At 41.9% G+C, this 27,053-nt stretch overlaps 2 protein-coding genes and 2 non-coding genes across 25 annotated transcripts in view; 3 read left to right on the forward strand and 1 right to left on the reverse strand.

Moving 5' to 3' along the window:
- Window positions 1-27,053, forward strand: part of LOC107970009 (uncharacterized) — a 110,585-nt gene that overhangs the window by 59,536 nt on the left and 23,996 nt on the right. Inside the window, exon 5 of one of the 4 annotated variants that reach the window (XR_010156796.1) lies at window positions 5,209-9,787. The exons of 2 other annotated variants lie outside the window; for them this stretch is intronic. The gene's annotated coding sequence lies outside the window, so the exon portion shown is untranslated. Of the gene's footprint in view, window positions 1-5,208; window positions 9,788-27,053 lie in introns of those variants that run through there. One more of the 4 variants, XR_010156800.1, reaches the window with a different exon arrangement.
- On the forward strand, window positions 8,785-8,865 carry MIR29B-2 (microRNA mir-29b-2). Its single transcript, NR_032018.1, has one exon. It is a non-coding gene; the product is annotated as a microRNA mir-29b-2 (primary transcript).
- On the forward strand, window positions 9,369-9,455 carry MIR29C (microRNA mir-29c). The gene has a single exon (NR_035727.1). It is a non-coding gene; the product is annotated as a microRNA mir-29c (primary transcript).
- The window catches only part of CD46 (CD46 molecule), a 45,238-nt gene continuing 33,937 nt past the window's right edge, over window positions 15,753-27,053 (reverse strand). For 10 of the 19 annotated variants that reach the window (XR_010156792.1, XM_525047.8, XM_001167541.7 and 7 more), the window contains 3 exons: window positions 26,165-26,200; window positions 25,593-25,656; window positions 15,753-17,742 (listed from right to left, as the gene is read on the reverse strand). Coding sequence is in view for 18 of the 19 variants with exons in the window: in XM_525047.8 (XP_525047.3) it covers window positions 17,670-17,742; window positions 25,593-25,656; window positions 26,165-26,200 (173 nt within the window). In the remaining variant the exon portion in view is untranslated. Of the gene's footprint in view, window positions 17,743-20,923; window positions 21,017-25,592; window positions 25,657-26,164; window positions 26,201-27,053 lie in introns of all 19 variants that reach the window. The other 9 variants (XM_063810088.1, XM_063810086.1, XM_063810085.1 and 6 more) reach the window with 3 other exon arrangements.

The following is a 27,053-nucleotide window of genomic DNA, read 5'->3' on the forward strand; positions in this document are numbered from 1 at the left end:
TTTAATTTTAAAAAATAACAATGAAAAAAATAAAAAATAAACAAAAATATCTCAGAGCCACTGGTTCCATTTTGGCTTTTTAGTCTTGAGTCACTCTTAAAAAGATAGCAAAATAAAACACATGCAGGAAAGCCGAAGGTCCCAGGCCCAGCCAGATGGGGGCTAGGAGTGGCTGGGACTCTGGCCTAGCTTCTCCATGGCAGCGTTAGTCCCAGACGTACACCACTTCTGCAAGGCTGTGTGGGTAGGAGCCCCTGGGGCTGAGGGGGCACATTGTGCAATCTGCTAAGCAGAATGTAGAGTTTTAAAATAGCTACATTTCTCCAAGACACTATCTGCTTGCCGCTTTGTGGGATGTTTACCTGGGATTAATAATAGCTGAGTGCCACCCCACTGCCAGTATGGAATAGCAAACAGCGATCTGGGCTAGGACTCAGGCAGGAGAGGAATGGAGTAATAACCATCGTATCAGCTCACATAGTTCTTTTCATACTTGCTGGCTCATTTGGTCCTCACACAACCCTGAGAGGGTAGGTGGTCTTATCCTTGTCGTTGGTAAAACTGAACCTGAGAGTCAATCCTGCCAAGATCTGACTGCTTGTAGCCGCTTCTCGTGGGTCTCCCATCTAGGTCCTCTGACTTCAGCTGTTATTTCTCTGGGTTCTGACTAGTGGGGCAGGGACAGGAGTAGGGGAGTGGAGTCTTTGGCAGTTTCCTTAATTTCTGAAGGCCTTAGAGGGCCTAGAGATGCCTTTTCTATGTGTTGAATGGGAAACGAAACCTCAGCATGTCCAGGTTCTCCAACTCTCTGATTCTTCAGACTTCTTGGAGCTCTTGTGAGAACTGGCTTGCACTTCTTGGCTGGGAAGCCAGCCACTCACCATGTGTTCTTGGAGAGGTTTCCTGCATTTGGAAGCTTCTGGAATATGTGATGCATCAAACCACTGTGACACATCTGTATGGCACCTCATGCCTATGCACACAGGCATGCTTCTGCTGAGTGCAGCTCACTTAGAGATGAAGCCCAGTGTAGGGTCTTTGAAATTTTTCCAACACATTTGTAAGAGATGCCCTGAGCCTTGCCCAGCATGCATGTTGTGTGTATGCTACCTGTTTGCTGGCTAATGTACAGCGCCTGCTGGAAGCCTTGGCTAATGTACAATGTAAAGTAAGGGACTAGAAACACTGGCTTTAGTTCTGAGTGTCTGCTTCATGATTGACTTGAAAAAGTAGGGCTTACCCACAGAGAGAAAGGTGGGTAAGAGAACTCGTGGGTGTCAGTTTTCCTTAAAGGCAGAGCATAATCCCCCACTCTTTATAAGGGCTGGTAAGGCAGAGTATTGGACAGCAGGACTTCTTGGCCAGTTAGCCCTCTTGAGTGACCTTTGTTTAAATAGACCCAGAACTTGTATGAAGGAGGAAATAATGGTTTATCTTTATTTACAGCAGATTTAGCCATGATGGTTTAGGCTTTTTCTGGGGGTATTCCTTTAGGACAGTTGAGGTTGGACAGGGGCAGCATGCATATGTGTCTCTAAATGTCTGTCCTTTGGTATTTCCTGAATGCATCCTTGGCTCATACTGAAACCCTGTGATGGGGAATCCACAGCGGAATTGTTTTAGTGGATAAAGCCTTCTGTAGCTTCATGTGTGAAGATTTGTCATGTTGGATCCAGTTCATTCTGTCCACTTGAAGGATGGAAAAGAGAGTGGGCAGAACTTGCAGCAAGGAGAGTGATTTGAGCTAGACTTCTGGGAGAACTGTGCATCACCTCTGCTGAGGGTTCCTGAGGAAAGATGAAGCCTCTTTATTTGAGGTAGGAGACTCAGTGTCCTCCACAGGATCCTCCCAGTCCCAAGTCTGTGGCACTTTGAGACAGTCCCTGGAACAGCATGAGGTTTGGGTGCCAGGATCTAGAGCAGGCATTTCTCTCCATCTTTCCCATCTGCCTTCAAGACAGGCCCAAGCTGGATGCAATTGAGGGGATGCATGGGCAGGGTACACCAATGTGGTCATCGAATCTGGAACTTTGACCTTGTTTCCCTTTGCAGAGAGAACTTCTGGCACTGATCTTATAGGAACTGGTGTTATTTGCATATAAAAAAAGAGAAAGGCATGTTGTCCCTCATCTTTTCCAGGAAAGAGTGCTGAGCTGCTCTAATCCTATGGTGGGGAGGGAGGAGGGCCGTGTAGAGGACGCAAGGCCAGACATGGTTTGCTGGGAAGAAGGTAGGAGGTGGGAGAGGAACATCCCAGGGCAGGCCCACAACTCTGGGAGCCACAGACATTGCCTGCTATACTAAAGGCAAAGGGATGTGTTCAAATAGGCCTACTATTTAGCGGTAACCCACAGTCTGAAATAAATCAGTTAATGGCTAAATGAGAGTTGTATTAAATATGGAAAATCATATTTTTTGTGTGTCATCACCACCTACAGATTTAGCATCAACAGGCCTGAAAGGCTGAGGATGCTGAAATGGGCCCTGTCCGTAAGATCATGCTTATTTTATAATGACTTTTTGTCTCTTTTTGTTACTATTTCCCACTCTTATTCCTTAGGTCTACGTGAATATTTATTTATGCAGTTGTGTTATTTCCTTGGGGTACAGTTCTTCCAGTGTCATTGGCATCAATGAATATGTGACTTTGATTTCAAGTGTAAACAAACCACTGGTTCACAGCAGGGACGAGCCATCTCTGAGACAAGGGCTCCAGCAGCTGCCTACAGATGCCCTTCCCCCAATAGTCCTGGACTGTTTCGGCCAGACGCCTGAGACGAGAGTCAAGGGTGTTCTTGCAGGGACCTGCCCAACGCTATGTCATGTGTCCTGCCTGGAGGGTGGTGCTCACACATGCATCTTCCAGCCTTATTAGCTGGTACTGCTTTTCAGCTTGACCCGAGGAGTGGTATTGGAAGTTTGAGACCGTACATCCCTTGCTAGGTGAGAAGGGGGTCAGAGAGGTCAGGCACAGACAGAGAAGGGAACGCAGGCTCCTGGCCACTAGCCTCTCTCAAGACAGATGAACTTTGTGTTAAGCGAACTCATTTAATATTTTGGGCCTAATAGAAGTTATTTGTATTTTCTCTCCTCTCTTTTCCCTCCTCTCTCTCACTCACCCTCCCCCCACTCCCTAGCCTCCAAAGAATTTAATCTGCTGGACAACAAACAATACTGTTATAAAACTTTGAAAACAAGAGGGCGCGGCCTCCCTGACAAGGAGAAGGGCATGCCGGGTAACGGCCTGAGGGAGCGTGCCAGGCCTGAGATGGAGCCGGGCGAGAGCCCAGTTGGCTGGGTACCTGGGCGCCTGCCCCTGCATAGCCCACTAGCCGCGCCATCCCCAGGCCAGAGGGGAAGGAACCGAAACAAAAGGGGGGGCAGAGAAACGCTTGAAAAGGGAAGTTGCACATGTTCCCCTCTCTCTGATCTGATGGGAATGCACTAGACTGTGAAACTTCCTCCTCCACCTCTTCTCCCGAGTCCCTCCCTCCCTCTTACCCTCCTTCCTCCTCTCTCCTCCCTCCTTTCTCCTCCTTCCTCCTCCTGCTACTCACTGTTCTTGAGCCTGGCAGACAGAGGTCCTGATAGCAGAATGAGGCTGGAACAGCACCATAGGTGCAGCTACCAGCTGGGCCAGCCAAAGAGGAAGGAGAGAAAGTGGGCTTGCAGTTGGCTTTGGATTCAAATCTACCCTCTGTCTGGCCCAGCTTCCCTCCATTCTATTAGGGAAGTGGAACCACATCACGCCACAGGGTGTGCCCAGTCCATGTGTGTGGACCAGGTGTGTGCCCAGGTACTGGGGAGGACTGCCACTCAGAGATTAGTTCAGGAAGCACCCTGGGCTTCCTGGTGCCCCCCTTGGGCTGTGCTCTGCTCTGGGGAGAGTGTTTGACTTGTTGAAATGCTCTCTCCTTTGAGATGCTGTGCTCTCCCTCCAGGGAGGAGCAGACGCTGTGCTGCAAGAGGCTGGGGCATGTCTCTGGAGGAGCTCTTGGGAACAGGAACGTGCTTCTCCCAGCGAGAGCAGCCATGCCGTCTTGTGAGTGTGGTGCCTGGCAGGATACTGCATCTGTTAGTTACTTCTCAGTGGCTGAAGGAGGAGGTCACCAGCTCTGCCTGGGGGAGGTGGGGAAGCTGGGCTTTGGGGCGTCTCCCTCCCTACCTCCAGAGTTAGGTTTCACCTGAGACTGTGGTTTCACTTTTGACTCCATCTTCACTGAGTCAAGCAGATGATTTAGGAATGACCAGGGAGCAGCATTGGTGGTTTGCCTTTGGATCTGCATTGGTTTGGACCCATGAACTCTGTGGTGGGCATTGTGTTTGTGTAATAGACCATTGGTATGCCATTTTTCCTCTTGCGGAAAGCACTAGCTTTCTTGAAAGCAGTTCAGGGCCATGCCCATCCTTCTGTGCCAGAGCTGAGCCCTTCTACTGGGGGAACATGGAGACACGCGAGCTCCAGTCTTCATTCCACTCCTCCTCCTTCCCTTTGCCCTCCACTGTCTCCTGCTGTCCCCCCAGCTCATCCCAGGGGCAGGGTAACCTTGGTGCATCCTCCCATCCAGCCAGCAGTCCCGACCCAGGGCCCCCGTGCCTGGACTGAGTCTGGGGTTTATGTCAGTAGTGTTAAGGGAGGGATGGAAAACTGAACTTTTAGGAGTGCAGCTGCCTAGGAACATAGACCTCCATACCTCTGACCCAGGGGAAACCAGAAAAACCGATGCTGGGTCCACATAGGCTTGGAAGGCTGTTACTTCTTGCCTTGTTACCTGAATAGGAATTTGAGGGGCACTGTGGGTTTGGAGGATGTGATTCCCACACTGGGGCTCAGGGCCTGGGAAATGCAGTGGTCCCTGGGTTCTGAGTCCTCCTTTGAAGGCCACCCTGCCAGAAAGGAAGAGCCTGATGGAGGTTTCTGGGGACTTTGGGCCAGCCGGTAACTCCATGCTCCCTCTGCTCCACCCTTGGCCCCTCATGTGTATACTCTTCCTTTTATCACCCTTCCCTCTGATTCACAGCCCCCACCCTGACAGCTAAAGACAGAATGCCCAGGCTGCTACCTAGAATGACAGGAAGCTGGGCTGCCCTTTCAGTTTATACATGCAATGGCCTGGGACTGTCTCTTGAGGGCAAGACATTCCCCTTTTACAAAAGAGCCTTCCCCAGGCCCCTCTCTCACCAAGATGAGCTCTTCCTTGCTGCCAGGAGCCCTGAAATCAGCATTCCCAGAGGAAAGAAGATGGCCATCTGGGCTTGGCTTCCGGCTCCCCCCATCTGGCTGGAACACACATCAGTCACGTAAGTAGCTGTGACTCAGCACCCAGCACTGCCTTGGCAGAACCTTCCCACGTTCTGGATTTGCACACACTGTGGTAGCGCAGCACAAGCAACCAGGGTTAGGTAACTGGGGACCAGTGTCTGTTTGTTCAGTGGGTTTGCTTATGGATTTCAGAAAGAAGGATTCCCTCACCTTCCCATTTTCCTCCCATGTTATTTTTTAGGTACCATGCTAGGCTTTAAAGACAAAGCATCATTTATAGAATGAAGTAGAAGCTGTCTTTGCAGTCTCCAAACTATTTTTAACCAACAGCCTATAGATGGTATTTAACCCTCAGATGTGTTTGGCCTGCACGGGTTTTTGTTTTTGTTTGAGACAGGGTTTCTCTCTGTAGCCCAGGCTGGAGTGCAGTGGCACGATATCAGCTTGCTGCAACCTCTGCCTCCCGGGCTCAAGCAGTTCTCATGCCTCAGCCTCCTGAGTAGCTGGGACTACAGGTGCGTGCCACCACACCTGGCTAGGGTTATTTTAATGTATCTGATTTTGCATGCATTTAGACAAAATATGGCCTCTCCAGTTCACTGTATTTCTGCTGCATGCTGTTGCTGCTTCTCTGTCTCAGGTTTCCTGCCCAAGCCCTCCGAGCATTTGAATGTGCTGTGAGCAGCCTACCTCAGCCTCCTCTCTTTACACATGAAGACACTGAGGCCCATTCAGGGCAAGTGGCAGGTCCCTGTTCTCAGAGTTGGGGCCAAGCAGGTATTAAAACCATTGTGTTCTGATTCACTGTGTGCCCAAGCAGATTAATGCCCTGGTGTGAGGTCGAGAAGCCTCCAGGTAGAATGTGGGGACAGAAGTGGACCAGGCTGGAGTATAGCTCTCACACCTTTTCCCTGCGTGGCAGCACTCGTAAGACTGACATGCCCACCCTTCTGGATGGGTGGTTTTCCTCCCCAGACAGCCCTGCCAACCCTTTCACCTTCAGCCAGTTTGTTTGGAGTCATTAGGCTGAGGTGGGTAAAACCCATCACCCTCCTTGGATGGCAGAGCTCTCAGCAGGCTGGGATTTTCGTGGGCTGCCTTCTTACAGGTCTAGGTGGCCTTCAGGCATAGTGCCAGGGAAAGCAAGCCCCTTCCAGCCCTTACCAAACTAACTGGCTGCTTCCTAGTAGGGAACAGCCACCAGCTTGTTTCAGCGAAGAGTCATTGCTCAGCTGATTCTGAGAGGAGAAAACTGGTTCTGTTGGGAGGACTGAGACCTGAAGGACCCCTTTTATCCAGTGGAATTGGAAAGGCAAAGGATTTCAATACTAACATGATTTTTTTCTCCACTTCTTTTAGAGGGTTTAATTAAAGTGATCCATTGTTAATGGCTTCTTATCTCTTCTTCCAGAGAGTTAAGAGTTAAATTTTAGAATCCAGGAGTGGGGACCCAGACTGTGGCTTCTGTTAACTCCCTCAGTGGCAGTGGCGTCCTGCTATGCACAGCCCCTCTGCTGTACTCCGAATGGTCCCTTACGGGTAGCAGGAGAGGCATTAAATAATCACACTGATGACCAAGTGAGATAAGTGGTTTTTGAAGGAAAGAACTTGAGGCTGGTGAGGACCACTTAACCTTCTAGCAAGGGCTGGACTCAGGGAGGCTTTCCTGAGCTGCGGGGAGGATGACAGGTTCCCTGGAGTGGTGGTAGGTGGGGGCGGGGCTGAGGGGTGGTAGCTAAGGGAGGGTGAAGGAGAGTATTCCAGAAGAGACAACAGCTTAAGCAGGCAGGACCTTGCCATGGAGGAAGGTGCTTTCTGATCACCGCGGGACACCTGTGTGATAGCTCATAGGGAGGGGGTACTGGTAACTAAAAGTTGATAAGGAAGAGTGGCTAAAATGAAAAGCAGAAAAGTGAGAATCTCATCAAATCCCCTCATTTGACAGGATTTGGACTCCCAGTAGTAACTGTCCTTAAACACTCACTCCTGACCTTACAACCCTGGCTGTTACCTGGTTAACAAGCCCCAGGTGTTGGCTACAGGTGTCATCACTGAGAGCCCTTGTGTGCAGATCTGCCCCAGCTCTCCCACCTGTGACTGAGGCTAGCAAGTCCCCCGTGGGCTGTAGAGCCTAGCGCTGGTGTCAGAATCGCTTGTTGCAGGTTCATCTTCAGTGTCTTTCCCACAGCCACATGCTGGGGAAAGACAGCAAAGGCGCTAGAGGAGCAGGAGAACAAAGCAAGCTGCCCCAGACCACCCGGCTTTCGCAGAACCCAGATGATGCTCCCGTCTCCCCCTAAGTATAACGTGTTATGTAGTCAGTATGATCCCATTCAGTGCAGAAGTATCGCCTAGGAATTTCCTGCCCCACCCACCCTGTTTTGTTCTTAATGAAGTTCAAGAACAAAATGAGATGATAGTCAAGTTATGGAGCAGGCTGCAGTGGATACAAGGGCAGAAACACAGTCTTTGGAGTTAGACCTGGGATCTGCATTTATTGGTTGTGTGACTGCAGACAAGTTATTTAGCCTCATTAAGGATGAATTTCTTCGCAAAAATTGGAATAATACCTGCCCCATACGACTGTTGTGAGAATTAAACACCACAACTTTTGATGTTCAAATTCTATTTCTTCTTCTAGCAACACATACTGTTAGTGCCAGGAACCATAAAAATTATAAGGCTGTATCTAGAGGCCTGAAAGGAAGCTAAAATATACAGTTTCTACTCTGTCTCTTTTCTCTTGGTTATGGTATCAGAGGAAATACACATATTTTCTTAGCTTCAAACAACCAAAAAAGATGATGCAGTAAGGAGATGGGAAATCTAATTTGGAATACAGTGTGCAAATCTTATTTTCAAGCAGACTTTGAAAATAAAACTCAATTCTTACGTTAGAGGATTATCTGCTTAATACAATTATAGGGTACCAGTTTTTGAAGTCACGTCAGGGGTTAAATAAGATTGCAGGTTCATGGGGTCATATTTGAATGTTCCGATACTTACATATGGGGTGGGAAGGAGGAATGCATGCTTTTCTCAAGTTAAGACACATAGAAGAGTTGTCCTGGCCCAGGTGAGACTCACCTTTGTGTAGCAGCTGGAGCTTCATTCCACAGGCAGATAGGGTGCTTGTGTCCTGATGAAGTAAGAGAATATATCTGGAAACACTTTGTATACTGTGAAATACTATACAAATGCAGGGCAGTATAAATGTAAATATTAATGTATTTTAGTAATAATTTTAGCTTTTATTTCATCATATATAATAATTTGTAGTGACTGGTGTGAAGTTAAATAGAATTAACCTAGAATTAATGAGTTTTGTATTGCTCTCATCTATTCGAAGCATCAGCTGTGCCTTTCATGTTGCCTCGCGCAGCCCTGTGTAACCTCCTCTGTGCCTTTCCCATGGAGCACTGTGTCATAACACAGGTAGAACTACAAGAAGATATTTCTCCTCAGGGCAGAGGCTGGGTCTTCCGATTGAATCTCCCTTCTTTCTTCATTGAGATCCTCTTCTTCTGGAAGCTGGTTTCACATGGTGGCTTAGATTTTTCCATCTTTGTATCTAGCACCATTTGAAATCAGTGTTTTAGGAGTAAGAATTGCAGCACAGCCAAGGGTGGACTGCAGAGGAACTGCTGCTCATGGGACTGGCTCCTCTCCTCTTGCCACTTGAGTCTGTTCGAGAAGTCCAGGGAAGAACTTGAAGAGCAAAATACACTCTTGAGTTTGTTGGGTTTTGGGAGAAGTGACAGTAGAGAAGGGGGTTGTGTTTAAAATAAACACAGTGGCTTGAGCAGGGGCAGAGGTTGTGATGCTATTTCTGTTGACTCCTAGCAGCCATCACCAGCATGAATGTGTTCGTAGGGCCTTTGAGTGTGGCGATTGTCATATTCTGTTGGATAACAATGTATTGGGTGTCGATTGTCATGGGGCAGGGGAGAGGGCAGTACACCTGGAGGACCATTTTGTCCACATCGACACCATCAGTCTGCTCTTAGAGGATGCCCTGGAGTATTCGGCGTTGATTGCGGGGCACCCGAAATCAGACTTGCCACCTGGACTGTCGAGGTGCAGACCCTGGGAGCACCACTGGCCCATCTCTTACACAGGCTGACCGATTTCTCCTGGTGTTCAGAGTCTGTTTTTGTCTAGCACCATTTGAAATCGGTTATGATGTAGGGGGAAAAGCAGCAGCCTCGAAGCCTCATGCCAACTCTGGGCAGCAGCAGCCTGTGGTTTCCTGGAAGATGGATGGGCAGAGAATGGGGAAGGAAGATCATGCTTTTCCCTACTAACTTCTTTAACTGCATGTACGATACATTATTGCAGAGGTAAGAGATAGTTTAATGGATTTTTAAAAACAAATTACTATAATTTATCTGATGTTCTCTAGTTGCATTTTGCTGAAATGTAGTGCTGTTCTAAATTCTGTAAATTGATTGCTGTTGAATTATCTTTCTGTTGAGAAGAGTCTATTCATGCATCCTGACCTTAATAAATACTATGTTCAGTTTATCATGTCTGTGTTTTTCATCTATTATTTCCCATTCATAATTCTGTGACGATAAGAAGTGGGTCCTGAATAATTAATTGGCTGTGCAGATCTTGCCTACTTCATAAAGAATTTGAAGTAGGTTACAGCCAGCCAGACATTAAAAATGAAGCCCATTAAGAGAAGAATGAAATTCTATGAGCCAAGAAATAAAATGAGAGAAAAGATTAGGGAAGAGAAGAAATGTTGAAGATCAAGGCTGAGGGATGCTCCCTACTGAATGGGAAAACTCCTTAGTTCCACATGGGCTGTAGACACAGCCCTTCTGCCAGCAACTGTTCCTGCAAGGAACTGGTGCTCAACTAAACATACTGTCACATGGTTCCTTGAAGGGGCACAGCACTGATTTCACTTGCATTATAAAAGATTGAGTGGTGCTTTTGACTATTAGTTTATGTCAACACTTGAAAACAAGATAAGCCAGGTTTTTTTCATGTTTGTTTGTTTGTTTTAGACGGAGTCTCACCCTGTCACCCAGGCTGGAGTGCAATGGCACTGTCCCCGCTCACTGCAACCTCCGCCTCCCGGGTTCAAGCAATTCTGCCTCAGCCTTCCGAGTAGCTGGGATTACAGGCGTGGCGCCTCCACGCCCAGCTAATTTTTGTATTTTTTAGTAGAGACGGGGTTTCACCATGTTGGCCAGGCTTGTCTCGAATTGCTGACCCCGTGATCCACCCACCTCAGCCTCCCAAAGTGCTGGGATTACAGGCGTGAGCCACCTTGCCTGGCCCAGTGAGCCAGTTTTGTAAAGCTATTCAGAGATTAGCCAGATTTGATTTGATAGGGGATCAAGCTTGTAGGATCTTCAGGAAGGCGGGCTGTGGCCCCTTGATCAGGCTTTTTGCACAGGAGGTGCATGACTATGAACTACCCTCAGTAGAACTCTTTTAAGCCAGTGGCTTGCAATAAATGATGGCAAATCAGCCACCTAGGAAGCCATTTCTAAGCCCAACCCCCTGCCACAGTCTTCCCCTAGATGGCTGCCCTGCCCAGTGGGCTGAGAGTGGGGGGCGGAAGTAGCATTTGCTGGGAAGACTTGCCAGTACATATGTTGCACCCCCTCACTGCAGCTGCAGTGCTATTTCAGGCTGTTGATGGAAGAACCCATGTTCTAATCCCCAGGATGTGGTGGGAAGACCCTAAGTGGTGGTGTTAGTTAAGACCCTAAGTTATATTGTTTTGTTCACTTCCCACTGAGATAGGCTACAATAGTATTAAATACCTATAGGTCAGACATTTTTGGGGTCTGTTGTACTACCTACCAATTAAACAGTTTTTGATCCACCCACCACGCTCAAAGCTCCAGCCTAGGTGTTGCAAATACAAACGACAGATTTTTGCTCTCAGGAGGCCCTGATTCCAGTCCTCAAACGAGTAAGTGTGAAATTGAGTTCAGCATTAAAGCACAAAAACAATGATTTGAGACGTCTTTTCTATAAAAGAAGTTTATGGCACTCTCATTGAATGCTTAAATAGTGCCACACTGCTAAGTCATGAGAAGCAAAATGTAACTGCGGTGCCTCTCAAACAGGATTATTTTGTTTTATTCATTTGGATGCGGACAGCTCTTTATCTAAAATTGCCATTCTGAGGTGGTTTTGCACAATAAATTGGTAATTATGTAGACTGTTTCTTCCAGAGACAGCATCTTGAATCGGGTTTATGAAGCCATGCTATCAACCTAGGTAGAAAATGCTTTGTAGGACATGGGTCCTGCTTACCTAAATTTTACCAGATTTTATTAGCTGTAAATTTATAAGTGGGTCTTGGTGAATAGATAATGAAAAAAATATTGAGTGGGGAGGCTTATTAGACTGACAGCACCTTCAAGACTCATGCAAGTTGGACTGGAAAATCCCACCTGTGGAAGTAAAACACTGATGAGTCCTTAATAAATATGGATGAGACAAGTCAAATATTTGGCCAATTTAGGTGAAACAGAAATAAGTCTAGAACTGGACAATTATTTGTGTAACATACTGGCCCAGACCTTCACTTTGAGAAGCTGGTGTGTAGTTTCAGGAGAGTACCTGGCAGACTAGTGTGTCCATACTTCGATGGAGCTTGAGAGTTTTCCTTGAACACAAAAGTTGTATTTTTGAGTTTATTCTAGTATGATGGTGCCCTACCCTATCTTCCTATTCAGTTCACCCAAAGAGCCTTTAAATTAGTGTTCCCTGGGTCCCATCCCTACAGTCTCTGGTTTTGCTGGTCTGGGAATGGGTCTGGACATCACTGTTGTTTTAAAGTTGAGAGCCTCTCTTCTGTGGTCTTGTTCCTAAAACGCTTTACTACTCACTGTGGTCTGAGGGCCCCCAGCACTGGTGTGTTAGTTTCCTGTGGCTGCCCTAAAAAATTACCACAAACATGGTGTCTTAAAACAACACACATTTGTACAGTTACAGATTCCAGAAGCCTGCAATCAGCTCACTGGACTGCAAGGGCCACCCGCCCTCTCAGAAGCGCCGGGAGAGAACAGGTTTTCTTGCCGCCTTCAGCTGCTAGAGCTGCGTTCTTTGGCTTGCACCCCCTTCCTCCGTCTTCCAAGCCAGCCGGGCAGTCTTTTGCTTTAGTGGCCATGTTGTCTTCTGGCACAGTCAAATCTCCCCCTGCCTCCCTCTTAGAAGGACCCTTGTGGTTACATTTAGGGCCCCCACCTGGATAATCCAGGATAATCTCCCTATTTCAATTTTCTTAATCTCATCTGTAAAGACCCTTTTGCCATATAAAGTAACATTCACAGGTTCCAGGTATTAGGACTTGGATATCTTTAGAGGCCATCATACAGCCCACCACAAACAGCTCCTTAGGCACTCATTAGAAATGCAGAACCTCAGGCCCCAACCGATACCTTTTGAATCTTCTGATTCTAATTTAAGAAGATCACCATGTAACTCACTAGCACACTAAGACTTGAGAAGCATGATGCTATGGGAACCTAACCAAAGAATTCTCAAGTCCCAACTTAAATACAAATTTACAGAGTATTTTTCCTAGGAACGCTTTCAGGTGGAGGAGATTAATCAGACGATAGATAATTTTCCTGAACACCGTTCTGAAGTGCTTCTCTAAGCATTTGTTCCTGAATTCTCTCTCAATGAAGCCACAAGCCCCAAACACCAGGATTACTGTTTACAGGGGTTCCTGTTTACAGTAGTTTAGCACAGGGTTTGCCACTGCAGCATATTATTATAGTTTAGTTTTGTAAAAAGGTACATGAGAGAGGTAAATCTTATAAATGGAGGCGGAGTCTCCTAACACCAGTTTTACCACCTCTGTACAGGTTTCCCTGGGCTATGTACTATCGAATCAGGAATCAGGATGGGCGGCTTTTTCAAATGTTATCTATACTTTTGGCAATTTGTTCAAATGTTCTGCTGGTATGTGAGAGGGAAGGAAAAATTGTTTATTGACCACAGATCCACAATATTATACTTCTCCTATACTTAAGCAATAAGGGACAGCATTTAAAACTCTTTTAAAAATGTTAATCTTGGCTGGGCACAGTGGCTCATGCCTGGATCCCCAGTAATTTGGAACACTGAGGCAGGCAGATTGCTTGAGGCCAGGAGTTCGAGACTAGCTTGGGCAACATGCGAAAGCCCGTCTCTACAAAAAAAAAAAAAAAAAAAATTATCCAGGCATGGTGGTGCACACCTGTAGTCCCAGCTGTTGGGGAAAGCTAAGTTGGGAGGATCCCTTGAACCCAGGAGGTTGAGGCTGCAGTAAGCTGTGATTGAGCCACTGAGCTCCAGCCTGGGTGACAGAGCGAGATCCTGTGTCAAAAAATAATTTTGATTTCACGGAAGGAGAAGAGGACTAGTCTTATACCATATCCCAAATGAAATTGAAAATGTCTTCTGGGAATCACAGCAATGACTCAAACTTCTGAATAGTGACTAAGTTTGAGCTGGTAAGGAAGGGATTGTCAAATGCCGTGACAGTCCACAGGAGGGCAGCAGTGCTCCGATTTACAAAGGATTAGTCATACTAGTGTAACCTTTTCTGAGTGAGCCTAGAAATTCTGATGAAAACAGTGTAGTCCAGGAAAAAAAAAAATCTGTATGTACAATCACTCAATTTTGAATCATTTCTGGAAGTTATTAGACTCCATGTTAAATCCTACTTAAGTACAAGTATGCAAAATTTAAAAATATGCAGAAAAGCTCATTCTTGGTTAAAATGTTAGCTGAAAGACATTACTAAGTTTTAGAATACCATAGAGTTGACTATTTCCCACAAACCCTAAAATCTACTTGAACACCACAAATTCATATTCCTTCTAATCTCAAGTCCCTTCAGCATTCTTACAGATTTATTGTTAGTTACCTTACAAAGTAACTAACTCTCCCCATGTATTTTATCCCAATTTAAAAAATACATTACAGTCTCAAGGTCACATAAGATTTTCCAAAATGCTCTATTCATAGTCAATATAATTTTCAGGCCGGGTGCGGTGGCTCATGCCTGTAATCCCAGCACTTTGGGAGGCCAAGGTGGGCGGATCACCTGAGGTTGGGAGTTCGAGACCAGCCTGACCAACATGGAGAAACCCCGTCTCTACTAAAAATACAAAATTAGCCAGACGCGGTGGTGCATGCCTGTAATCCCAGCTACTCAGGAGGCTGAGTCAGGAGAATCGCTTGAACCCAGAAGGTGGAGGCTGCGGTGAGCCGAGATAGTGCCATTGCACTCCAGCCTGGGCAACAAGATCGAAACTCCGTCTCAAAATGTGTGTGTGTGTGTGTGTGTATATACATATATATATAACACACATATATATATAATTTTCACCTAGTGTTCTATTAAACAGAATGCTTCTGTATTTTTATGTTTGAGACAATGCTTCTGTATTTCTAAACAACAGCTAGCCTTGTTCAGTTAGCCAAACAACAAAACCTTAATTCAAGTCTTCAATGAAATTTTCTGATTTAATAGGCTGAATTAAGAAAGCCATAATTTTCTTCTATAAATATAAGCCTTTAACTTCTATCTTTACAAGTTTATATAGAAAAATTTACTGTGGGGCTTGAGATTTACTAATGCATGGGTTTTCAACCTTAGCTGCACATTGGAATCATTTAGGACGCTTGGAAATCCCTACACCCAAACCACATCCCAGATCAATTACACTAGAAATCTCTAGGGGTGGGACCCAGGTGTCTGTAAATATCCCCCGGTGATTGCAATGTGCAGCCATGGTTGAGAAACACTGAAGCCTGCTCTGAGAAATTTAGCAATCCGACTTAATTCAAATCTGCAGAGAGAGCAACAATGATTTTTGCAGAAACAACCAAATCCTACTAGTTACATAAATCTTATACTTTGTTAGGACTTGGGTTTTTATTTAGCTCTACATATGCGTTCATAGGATGCAGAAGATTTATCTTCTACTGGACACGTATATATAGATGCTTAAATGTGGCTATCCCAAGGTTAGGTAATAATAAAGACTATAAGAGCTGGGCAGAAATCAGGCACAGTTTCATGAAGGGTAATATCTGAGCTGGGCCTTGGAAGATGCATAGGATCTCAACAGGACAGTAGGTGTTTCAAGCAACAGTGAACTAGGAATACAGCAGAAAGCACAGGGGAAATGGTCAGGCTTGACTGAGAGTAGGTTATTTGAAGAAGTGCAATAGAAAATGCTTGGGGAAGAAAGTTGGGATTTAATTGTAAAAGGTCTTCAAGTATCAGGCTAAGAAATGTGGACTTCATCCAGTAGGTAATGTGATGTCACTGGATATCTGTGCAGTATCTATGTGATGGGTTGGGAGTGGAGAAGCCTGGGGATACTTAAGGGTCTGAGCTAGGAGGGACAGGAGGAATGGCTGTGGCAGTGGAATGGTTAGAAGATGGGCCCAATTAGAAACATACTTCAATTTGAGACAAAACCCACTAGAAATAAACACATCATCATGAAACATCTCCAAATGTACAATTTTATTTTAACAGATTTCAAGAGTCCATTTTTAAAAAAATGAGCAATAAAGAACCTCTATCAGTGAGACTTCTCATTTTATAGCAAATACATTTTTGCAGCTTAAATTTTCTTGAATTCATATACGCTTCTGTCATTTAAACAAACTTCCAGAGAAAACTGGTCTCTATATATTTAAGTAACAAATTTGACAAAATACATATTTATACATATATAGATCTCTAACATAAATATTAAATTTGAAAAAATCAAATGTGAAGCAGAAACTGCTATACAAGTATATTGTATAATATTTATTTTATACATTAAAGTATTTGGTTGAATATACTTCAATTAGGTTTCTAAAAAACACCATTATCTGCTTCTTAGTAATTGCAACATTCTTGAAAAGCATGTGAAATGGGCATAAACTTCAACTCTGTGCTTAATTCAGAATTCCTGTTTGTTCTCCTCAAACTTTTATCTTCCTAAAGCATCTTGCCAGAGACTACAAAGGAAAGGAACATTTACAGAGCACTATAAACATGTCTTTGGACAGTAAAACAGTATTTATTCTTCTACACTCTTGATTTTCCAATCGTATCTTCCTCAAGGCAATGTTTCTTTGGCCCAATTTGTGCAACTAAACATAAAATTTCAAAACACAACTTTTAACAGTGTGATTTGAATTGCAGTGGCAGTCCCTGCTTTTCGCCTGCTGGCTTCTTTGAAAGAAACTGCTTGGCTAAGGGACTCAGTAGAGGGCTGAGATCTGCCTGAGTATAAAGTGCTACCTGAGCTGTATTTACTTCTTCCATCCCTTGGTACAATCAACAGCAAATAGACAAAATGAAGTTACCTTCCTGAGATACATGGCTTACTTTGTACTCTGCCTTTTAGGAGATGAGGTAAGACACATACATAGATAAGAGGCTTTTACTAGCCAAGGCAATGTAAATGGACTAAGATTCTCATGTGACTTGAGGTTATCTGATGAATTTATTCTCTTCAAAACCACCTACTTTTAGAGGGCATGTTTAACCCCTCTCTTTATTTAAGGAGGGAGAGAAAAACACATGTAACCAGAATTCAGAGTGGGTTACTCAACCTAAGAGAACATACGGAGTTCTCTTTGGGAAAACGACAAGACTACAGTGTTCACTTCGCACCATGAAGTGGCACTCCTGTTATGGCTGTCAGAGTCCTCTCACTTCTTATGAAAGGATGCATCTGATTCTGAAATTACTGATATATTCGATCATTTAGGGATGCTTTAAAAAGTGAAAACAAATGCCACACATACACTTTCTAGCTTTCTGAAATCACCGAACACATTACAAAAAATAGAGAATTTACCCTATTAACTTTTAGAGAATTTTCCAATAATATTCTTGGTTAAAGAAGCCAAGTTTGTGCATATTCCCAGTTTTCAGTGTTCTTGTTTTTATGCACAAGAGCCAAAGTAGTATACACATATTTTTAAGGGCTTTTTACAATGAACGATATACAAAATACATTCTATAGTTGGTGAAAGAATAATCTTAAGAGTTGGCATTAATCTTTGAACAAAAAAGATTTCAAGCCACTTTCTTTACAAAGAAAATATAATTTCATTGTGAACTATATTTCTCTAATTTTGCCAATTTTATAAAATACAGCATATCCCTGCTTTAATACAACCAGGCATGCTGTGCTGACTGGTCCAATAAATCTAAGTGTTATTTAAGGGAAAACAGGCAATCTGTTCATACCCAAATTCATACAAGTTTCAAAGAAGCATCAAAGGATGCTACCTACATTCAAGCCACATTGCAATATTAGCTAAGCCACAGTTGCACTCATGAGAGTGAAACTACAGAATAACAACTATTGAAGATTTTAATAGAGTCAAAAGATGAACTGGCAAACCAGGCTGTGGAATCCATTCAGCCTCTCTGCTCTGCTGGAGTGGTTGATTTAGTCTGGTAAGTGGCATATTCAGCTCCACCATCTGCTTTCCTGAAAACCAAGGTATAAAGATCATGTCAAAGATAAATATAATTAAGTACAAAAATTAAATTCCAGAAGCCTATTCAGAAAATGAACAATTAAAAAAATATAGTAATGAGCCACCAACCTGGGAAATAAATTATTCTTTTAAAATAATTTCAAATGTTCAACTGGTCTCACTGTAAAAAAAACCTTCCTTTATCCCTGTCTTGTATTTTTGATACCCTCCAAAACAAGAAATAGAGCAGTAGCACACAAAGTACTTAGTAACTATGTCCTCATTTTGATGTAGGGCCAATGGGAAAGACTGGAGACAAACGCATGCTTTCCTGATCCCTCCATTTTAAAGCTGTAGCTCTGGCACAGAACCTTTAAAAAGATAGTGGTTCTAACTGTTCAAGTATGTGATGCCTCATTTACCCCTCACTGTCAAGAAAATCATGTATTCCACTAAGAGTCTCCTAAATAACTAAAGTTTACGTCACACTTTTAGTATAACAATAGACATCTTTATAAAACCTATTATTCTAGTCTAGTGCTGGCCAAAGACAGATGATGCCAGTCATACATGTAATTTAAAATTTTCCAGAAGCCACTTTTAAAAACATAAAAAGGCAAAAATAATTTTATTTTCTTTAACCGAGTATAACCAAAATATTGAGATGTATTTTACATTTTTTTGGCTTAGTCTTTGAAATCCAGTGTGTGTTTGACACTTGCAGCATACCTGACATTGGACTAGCCACTTTGGAAGTCCTTAGCAGTCACACATGGCTATTGAATTGGACAGCACAGCTCTGGGCCCTCCCTGCCTTAGTAAATTGACTTTAATAGACAAACGAAAACCAAATTCGGACCAGTCATTATTTACTAGTATGTGTGCCACAGCAAACACATTGCCTTTCCAATGTCACAGCTAAGCATGTTAATTCTGGATACTTTAATAACCCATTTATGCCTAGTGTTCCATTATTGGAACGCTAAGCTTGTGGAATTTATCTCCTACTGCTCAAGGTCATCGCCAGGGTCTGACTGCAAAAATTCAAAAAATTGCAACCTCAGGCATAAATGGGTTGGTTCTTCTTTGCCGGGGAGGCCATCATTATGGTTCTCTACTGCGTCATTACTATACTTATAAAATTGCAGTTCCCTAAGGACTGTTGTGATGACAGACTTAATGGTTTGGCCTGTCACTGAATTCTCCAAGACCACTATATTTTTCTTTTCTTTTCTTTTCTTTATTTTTTTTCCTTTGAGACAGAGTCTTGCTCTGTCACCCAGGCTGGAGTGCAGTGTGGTGTGATCTTGGCTCACTTGCAACCTCCACCTCCCAGGGTCAAGCAATTCTTGTGCCTCAGCCTCCTGAGTAGCTAGGATTACAGGTATGCACCACCATGCCCAGTTAATGTTTGTATTTTTAGTAGAAACAGGGTTTCACCATTTTGGCCAACCTGGTCTCAAACCTTAAGTGATCCGCCCACCTCGGCCTCCCAAAGTGCTGGGATTATAGGTGTGAGCCACCAGGACTGGCCACCACTATATTTTTCTAAGTAAATATTTTTTTCCCATAGTAGTAGAATCTCTTTCTTTAAATAAAGTTTTAAATAAAAATCCAATCTATGCCAAAGATAAAAGGCATTAACATAAATTTAAAGAAACATTTATTGGATATAACAATGAAGCTATTTTGAAGATGGCAAAATATTAACTACAGCATTCATTAAATTATCTTCAAATGTTTACAGATACCCTGAAGCTCAGAGAGAGTCTAAAAACTATTTTCCTAGTTGGCTTTAGTCTCAAAAGTGTCCTAAGAGACTAAGAAGATATAGTAGGCTTCCCTTATCCACGGTTTCACTTTGCACGGTTTCAGTTACCCATAGTCAAATACGGTCAAAAATATTAAATGGAAAATTACAGAACTACGTTTTAGATTGTGTGCCATTCTGAGTATCATGATGAAATCTCACACTGTCCCACTCCATCCCTCCCGGGATATAAATCATCCCTTCGTCCAGCATACCCACGCTGTGGACACTATGTGCCTGTTATTCAATAGCTGTCTTGGTTATCAGATTGACTGTCACGGTATCACAGTACCTGTGGTTAGGTAACCCTTATTTTACTTAGTGGCCTCAGAGCACAAGAGTAGTGATGCTGGCATATTTTTATAATTGTTTGATATTATTAGTTATTAGTTATGGCTGTTAATCTCCTACTGTGCCTAATTTATAAATTGAATGATCATAGGTATACATGTATAAGAGAAACAGTATATATAAGGTTTAGTACTCTCCCAGGTTTCAGGCAACCACTAGAGGTTTTGGAATGTATCCCCCGTGGATAAGAAGGAACTACTGTATATAGGACTGGGTAGGCCCAGAACGCCAATTCTGGTTGGTATGTTTTGTCTTTCCCTTTCCTCCTGTAACCAAAGACACCACTTTGCTTTTACTAAGAAATTGTCCTTCCAGCTGGCCTTTGTAGATCCTGCTCCCAAACTTTTAATTATAACCTAGGTTAGGGCCTCACATTATAAGAGGTGGGATATGTATCTCCGTCTCTTCCCAGCTCTGCGGACACACATTCTAGCACAAACAGAGGAATAATTCCAGTTCAGTTCAAAGACAGAAGGTGGACGGGGTCCAAGGGTTTAAGGCAATGCAATCCATTACTTTTCAAAATCTGAGGACTTTTTTGTTTTCCTTTGATATGCTAAAAATATCCCAGCCCAGGGAAACTGATAAAATGTCTTTACAGAGTTATTTATACGTTGGAATTGAATAAATTTACAAAACTAAGTAAAATATATTTTGGTTTCTATAAAAGGGCATTTTTCCTCCTTGCACTTAAAATGAGTTGATTCTGTGGTTATTTCCCAGTTGGCTCACAAATTCTTACTTTTGGATTCACAGCTGTTTTACAAGGTAGAAGTGAGATCGTCTGATAAAAGGACTAGGGGAACATAACTCTATTTAAAGCCTACGTCAAAGCCTGTCAGTACACATTATGTTTTCAAAGGGAATGGTATAAGAAAACATCAATAATTTAGCAAAGGGAACAGGAATGTAAATTTCCTCTTTGATATTTACTGCCAATATCTCTTTGCTCAGGTTATTGATATCTATATATCCACTGAATATTTTTCAAAAGAAAGGACATCTGAAAATAAACAACAGAAAACAGATACCTTTTAATGATAAAAGCAAACCTTTCTCTCATCTCTCCTTCTCAGAGAGAAGTAAATTTTACTTCTCTGTGGGTCTCATCAGTTAGGTATGAGCTGAACAGAGGAAGAGAAAAGGGCTGAATAAAATAGTGACTTCAAACCAAAAAGAAACAAGAGTAGCATAACAAGTGGGATAAAATCCAGTGTAAGAGAATAGCAGGAAAGCTGAGAATTAGGTTCATAACTTAAGACTTTCTCATTCTCACTGAAGGACTGGAAACATGAATTTTGTGCTAGAAGCTACTTGAACTTTGAAGTCATATAGATCATCCAGCAGATAAACAGACTGGAAATTCCTGTTTAATATGTTTATCTTTGAAGCCATTTTGCATGAAGTGATTCATGTCAAAATGTTTTCAAGGAATAACAGATTGTTGGGGAGAAATGGTACTGGTCTCTAGCACTCTTGATTTTTTTTTTTTTTTTTTTTTTTTTTTTAAGAGACAGCATCTCACCATGTTGCCCAGGCTGATCTCAAACTCCTGAGCTCAAGCCATCGGCCTGCCTCGGCCTCACAAAGTTGCTGGGATTACAGGCGTGAGCCACCAAACCCGGCCTAACACCCTCAATTTTGAGGGAACACATTGAGTATGTATCAAATCCATGTAATATTATCTAGAAATCAACTTTATGACATCATGTATTTTCAGATGTCTCTGGACTTTTACATTAAGAAGTGTCTTCCTGTGGCACATCTGTTTTCAACCTGAGGAGACATCGTTGCAAAACTTCGTATTACATGGCGTCTCATATTTCTGAGATGGATCTAATTTTGTAAGGATGCTTTCTAAACTAATTACAAAACATTTTTGTAGTTGCTCAAAAATTTTTGAAGGGTTAAATGCTCAAGAATTTAAGGGCCAACTAGAAAAACATTTAAGTTAATTTGATCCTTTTTTTGCCCCATGTCACTATATGCCCCAATTACCTGAATTGACCACTATTTTTAATAAAGTAATTGGGTCAGTCAATATTAATGTAACATTAAAAGTCAGTTTAGGTTATACAAAATAATAAATACCATTAATGGAAAAAAGGAAAAACTATTTGTCACAGGTAATAAATATATAAATTATGCAAATAACTTTCACTAACTTAGCCAAACTGTCACTTATCCAGGGACGCTTAACTAGAGTTAAAAAATAATCATGCATTTAAAAAAAATCATTACTTAAATATTTATGTAAACAAAAGGCATCTGTTGTTCAGAAGCACAGTCATGCCATGCAATACAGGACTGAAGCAGTAGCAAAGACAGGGCTGTGGCTTCCAAGACTAAAAAGTATGGTAGAAGAATTAGTAAAGAAAGGAAACGGGAAGGGAAGAGGAGGGAGCATGTGGATGGGACCTGTTTCGGATCCACTGGTATCCTATACTGTTCTTAGCTGAGAGCTATGAAACAGAAAAGTGGCAGAATACTTTAACCTTTTGCCCACTTTTTATCAAGTAATGTAAATGATGTTGGATGATCTTAAAATGACTCCTTACACTATTTTTGTATTTTGAGATGAAGGCTGCAGAAGAGTAATTACGTTCCCAAATCACCATAAATACCAGTTTACAAGAAATACATTTTGTGCCAGGCTTTAACAGCAATTTGAGATTATTTGTGCCTGCTAGCCTGCTTCCAGTTACCCCCGGAAGTGGAGAAGTGCCTCCAGACATTTTATAGTCTTTATAAGAAGTTTCTAAGGCCACAACAGCCAATCTGGGGGGACAAGATTATGGACATTAAACAGTGCAAAGAAAAAAATGGAAATCTTTGGGGTTTTTTTGTGTTTTTTTGTTTTTGAGATGGAGTCTCACTCCGTCACCCAGGCTGGAGTGCAGTGGCGCAATCTCGCTCACTGCAAGCTCCGCCTCCGGGGTTCACGCCATTCTCCTGCCTCAGCCTCCCGAGTAGCTGGGACTACAGGCGCCCGCCACTTTTTTTTTTTTTTTTTTTTTTTTTGTATTTTTAGTAGAGACGGGGTTTCACCGTGTTAGCCAGGATGGTCTTGATCTCCTGACCTCGTGATCCGCCCGCCTCGGCCTCCCAAAGTGCTGGGATTACAGGCGTGAGCCACTAGGCCCGGCTGGAAATCTTTGTTTTTTAAGAGTTAAAGAAGGTAAGAAAAGCCAACTACTATTTATTACCCCATAGCCTTTTTTTAAGGATACACATGGATGAGGAATCTTAAAAACTTCAATTATCTTAAATATTAGAAAAATTTGCCAATAAGCTTCATAGTGTTTCTTCAGACTTCAACAGTATAGGCACATCAGTAGTGGCCAACACCCTGGTCAGTGTAGCCCAGGCACAGCAGCAGCATCAGCACTGGGAGCTCACTAGACAGGCAGGGTCTCAGGCTCCACCCCAAACCCAATGAATCAGAATCTGTATTTTAACAGATTTCCAGGTGACTAATGTGCACATTAAAGTCAGAGAAGCATTGCTCTAGACTCTGAAGAAGAAAGATAAACCACCCTCACATTCAGTTCAGCTAGCAAAATAACATGGAACTACAAAATAATAGATCCATAAAGAGAGCCTAGCTTTGGATTCAGCCATTACATATGCTGAATTTCCAATCGAGTATGTTCCTGTCATAAAAAGGGCAACATCTATTCTAAAAGATTCCCATGCAGTTTATATTTTAAAGTTCAAAGGCAATTAGGAGTTTCGTCTCTCACACCATTTTCTGGACTATTTTTCCTCAAGTTGTGCTACTATTTGCAGGATTAATTATGTTGCATTGGCTAAAGATATCATACCTTCCCAAAATATTTTAAAATTTTAATAATGGCAACTGTCAGTTGGACCCTATGCTGTAAAATATGAGCTTTAAAAAAAAATCACTGGACAAATTAATTTTGGAATCTCAGTTCACTACTGCTATTGAACCTTTCATTTGGGAGTGTAACAGTCAGATAACTGTTGAGCTTTAAAAGACCCATTAAGGCCAGGCGCGGTGGCTCATGCCTGTAATCCTAGCACCTTGGGAGGCCGAGGTGGGCGGATTACCTGAGGTCAGGAGTTCAAGACCAGCCTGACCAACATGGTGAAACCCCATCTCTAGTACAGGTACAACAAATTAGCCGGTGGTGGTGGTGCACGACTGTAATCCCAGCTACTCGTGAGGCTGAGGCAAAGAATCCCTTGAACCCAGGAGGCCAAGGTTGCAGTGAGCCAAGATTGCGCCACTGCACTCCAGCCTGGGTGACAGAGCAAGACTCCATCACAAAAAAGCAAAAAACAACAACAACAGAAAAACCATTAACTGCTAGCTAGAGAGAGTTTGATTAATACTTGTTAATGAACCTTTAAAAATTCTGATGCAGTGATATTTTAAACAAAGTAGGAAAATAAGCAGAATGCGACTTTGTTTTGTTTTCTTTAGAACTTGTTTCTACACAAACCTTATGGATTTGTAAAAATATTCCATTGATAATATTTTGTACTCACGTTGTAGATATGTAACTTTTAAAATATACAACTGATAGATAAATCAAATATGCATATTGTGTTCCATAAATACAAGATTTAAGATTCAAGTGAAGGGATTATGGGTATTTAAAAAGATAACCAAGTAATATGAAAAAAGTTTGAGTTCCTTATGAGTAAAGCTTGTACTTTTATGACTTAGTCCAAACCTGATGATCAGTATAAAAGGAATATATATCATAAAACCATGAGTACCAAAAGTCTTAAAATTATTAGGTTTGATTTCAAAGCTATTTCTAAAACTATAGGGGAAAACAGTTTTTAAAAATCAGTAAAAATGAATGTATATTATCTTTCAGAAATTTCAAAGCACCTAATCTTAGTCTGTGTTCCAGGATTCATTCTAAGTCTTTTGTTAAACTGTAAGCTCTTTAACTAAAATTTGAGTTTGATGTTTAAAAACCCTATTTTCTTTAGAAGATATGTACTTGTACATTTTTCTTCTATTCTAAACCCACTCACTTTTTACATTTTTATATATTAAAAGACACAGTTAATTGAGGTACCTTATAGATCTAACCCGTCTCAGCAACTTTAACTTTAACCCCATCAGTTTTACTGCAATCTGGTAAATTCAGAGAACGTAAGAGGGAAATCGGATAGTGTTGTTTTGAATCCCCCAGTTTAACATGTATAAATAACAACTTTAAATGAAAAGACACCAAATTGGGTATTTAAATGATATGCCTACATAGCTTCTTGCAACTAGCTAAGCTATATAGACAAGTGGAAACTTTTCATTATAAAAATTCCAGTGAATACAACTGTCAAAGTCTCCACAGTGAAATACTTTAAATTTAATTTTGGCCATTAGTGCAATTTTGGAAATAGGGAATAGGGTAGAGAAGGCCTCATAGTGAGTGGTCCATGATTTGCTAAATAACTTAAACCTCAAATCCAAAAGAAATTTTTCTTAAAGTCATAATAGCTGTAGGAACTCTGCACAGATGTTTTTATGTTGCAGTGATGTTAGAAGTAGCTGAAAATATTTTTAGCAAAGAAATGCAATTGGTAGGAAAAACTAATGCAGGCATATTTAAAAAAAAAAAAAGATAGCATGCAATACAGATTACAAACTGAAGCTGCACAAAAGCATGTTAAGTATAAGAAGGACCAAGAAGTTAAAAGAAACATGCTTTAATTTACCCTTTCTTCTTCCTCCTTTGAAGATATCTGTACGGGACAACACAAATTACTGCAACTCCAACAACTATAAGAAACCAGAAAACAAATGACATATAATTCTGAAAACTAATCACCAAGATTCAACATCTAGCAGAAGAAATAAATGTTGGTTACATTTCAGTGGTCAAATGTTATTTAAGCACCTACACATTTATATTCCATCCAGACTCTTTGCTATCTAAATCCAACTCCCCATAATCACTTACACAGTCCATAGTAAGTCAGAGAAAAGTCCTTGCTTAATTTAGAAAACTATCAAAAGCACATTTGGGAAGCCAACTAATATTACTGATCATCTTGAGAAAATATGTATTACTTAGGCTTTGTTACTAAGTAGATATACAGAATATAACAGAGTATAAAATCACTAACACAAGGTAGGTAAGTATATCAAATAAAAGGTCAGGTTTTCCTAAATCGGTTTAACCAATTTACAAGCTGAAAAAAGTATAGAAACTGAAAAACTATTTTTAAAATGCATGTCTTCACAATAATTTTTTGACTTAAGTGGTGTCAAAATTTGTGATACTTACCTATGGCAATAACAATCACAGCAATGACCCAAACATCTGAGAAAGAAAACAGTTCAAAGATGTTGAACACATGGATCTCCAGATAGCATTTATTTCAATCAGATCATCTAAACACTTGATATGGTTTGGCTGTGTCCCCACCCAAATCTCATCTTGAATCGCAATTCCCATAATCCCCACGTGTTGTGGGAGGGACCCCATGAGAGGTAATTGAATCATGGAGGCGGTTTCCCCCATGCTATTCTCATGATAGTAAGTTCTCACGAGATCTGATGGTTTTATAAGCGGCTTCCTCCTTCACTTGGTTCTCATACTTCTCCTTCCTGCCATCATGTGAAGAAGAATGTGTTTGCTTCCTCTTCCTCCATGATTATAAGTTTCCTGGGGCCTCCTCAGCCCTGCAGAACTGAGTCAGTTAAATCTCTTTCCTTTATAAATTACCCGGTCTCAGACTGTTCCTTACAACAGCATTGAGAATGGACTAATACAAGACTACAGAGGAAAAAAAATTTTTTTATATAGTTTTAGCATGACTGCTAGGGCATCCAGGTCATTTTGATCATAGAACCCTTCTAACCAGTTTCCAGGTTAAGGGTTCCACTTGTGAAACTCTTAATGGGAACCTCATTTTTCACTGTTTTTCTCTATAGCTACCACATCAGGTTATTTAGCGGTAAAGTTATTAGCGTAATTAGAATTCACTATAGTAAAGGAAAATGATTTTTGAAAAGTATTATCCCATGAGAGTTGGTTTAATTCAATAGTCATTCTGTCATTTCTTATTATTTTGGTAGACATTTAATTTGTATTTTTTCCTCCAAAAGTGATCTGCAGAGTGAGTCATAAATAAATTTCTATTATTCTATTGCCCAGATGGTATTTACAAAGT

The sequence above is a fragment of the Pan troglodytes genome, chromosome 1 (genome assembly GCF_028858775.2).
Source record: "Pan troglodytes isolate AG18354 chromosome 1, NHGRI_mPanTro3-v2.0_pri, whole genome shotgun sequence".
In the NCBI taxonomy this organism is placed as follows: Eukaryota; Metazoa; Chordata; class Mammalia; order Primates; family Hominidae; genus Pan; species Pan troglodytes.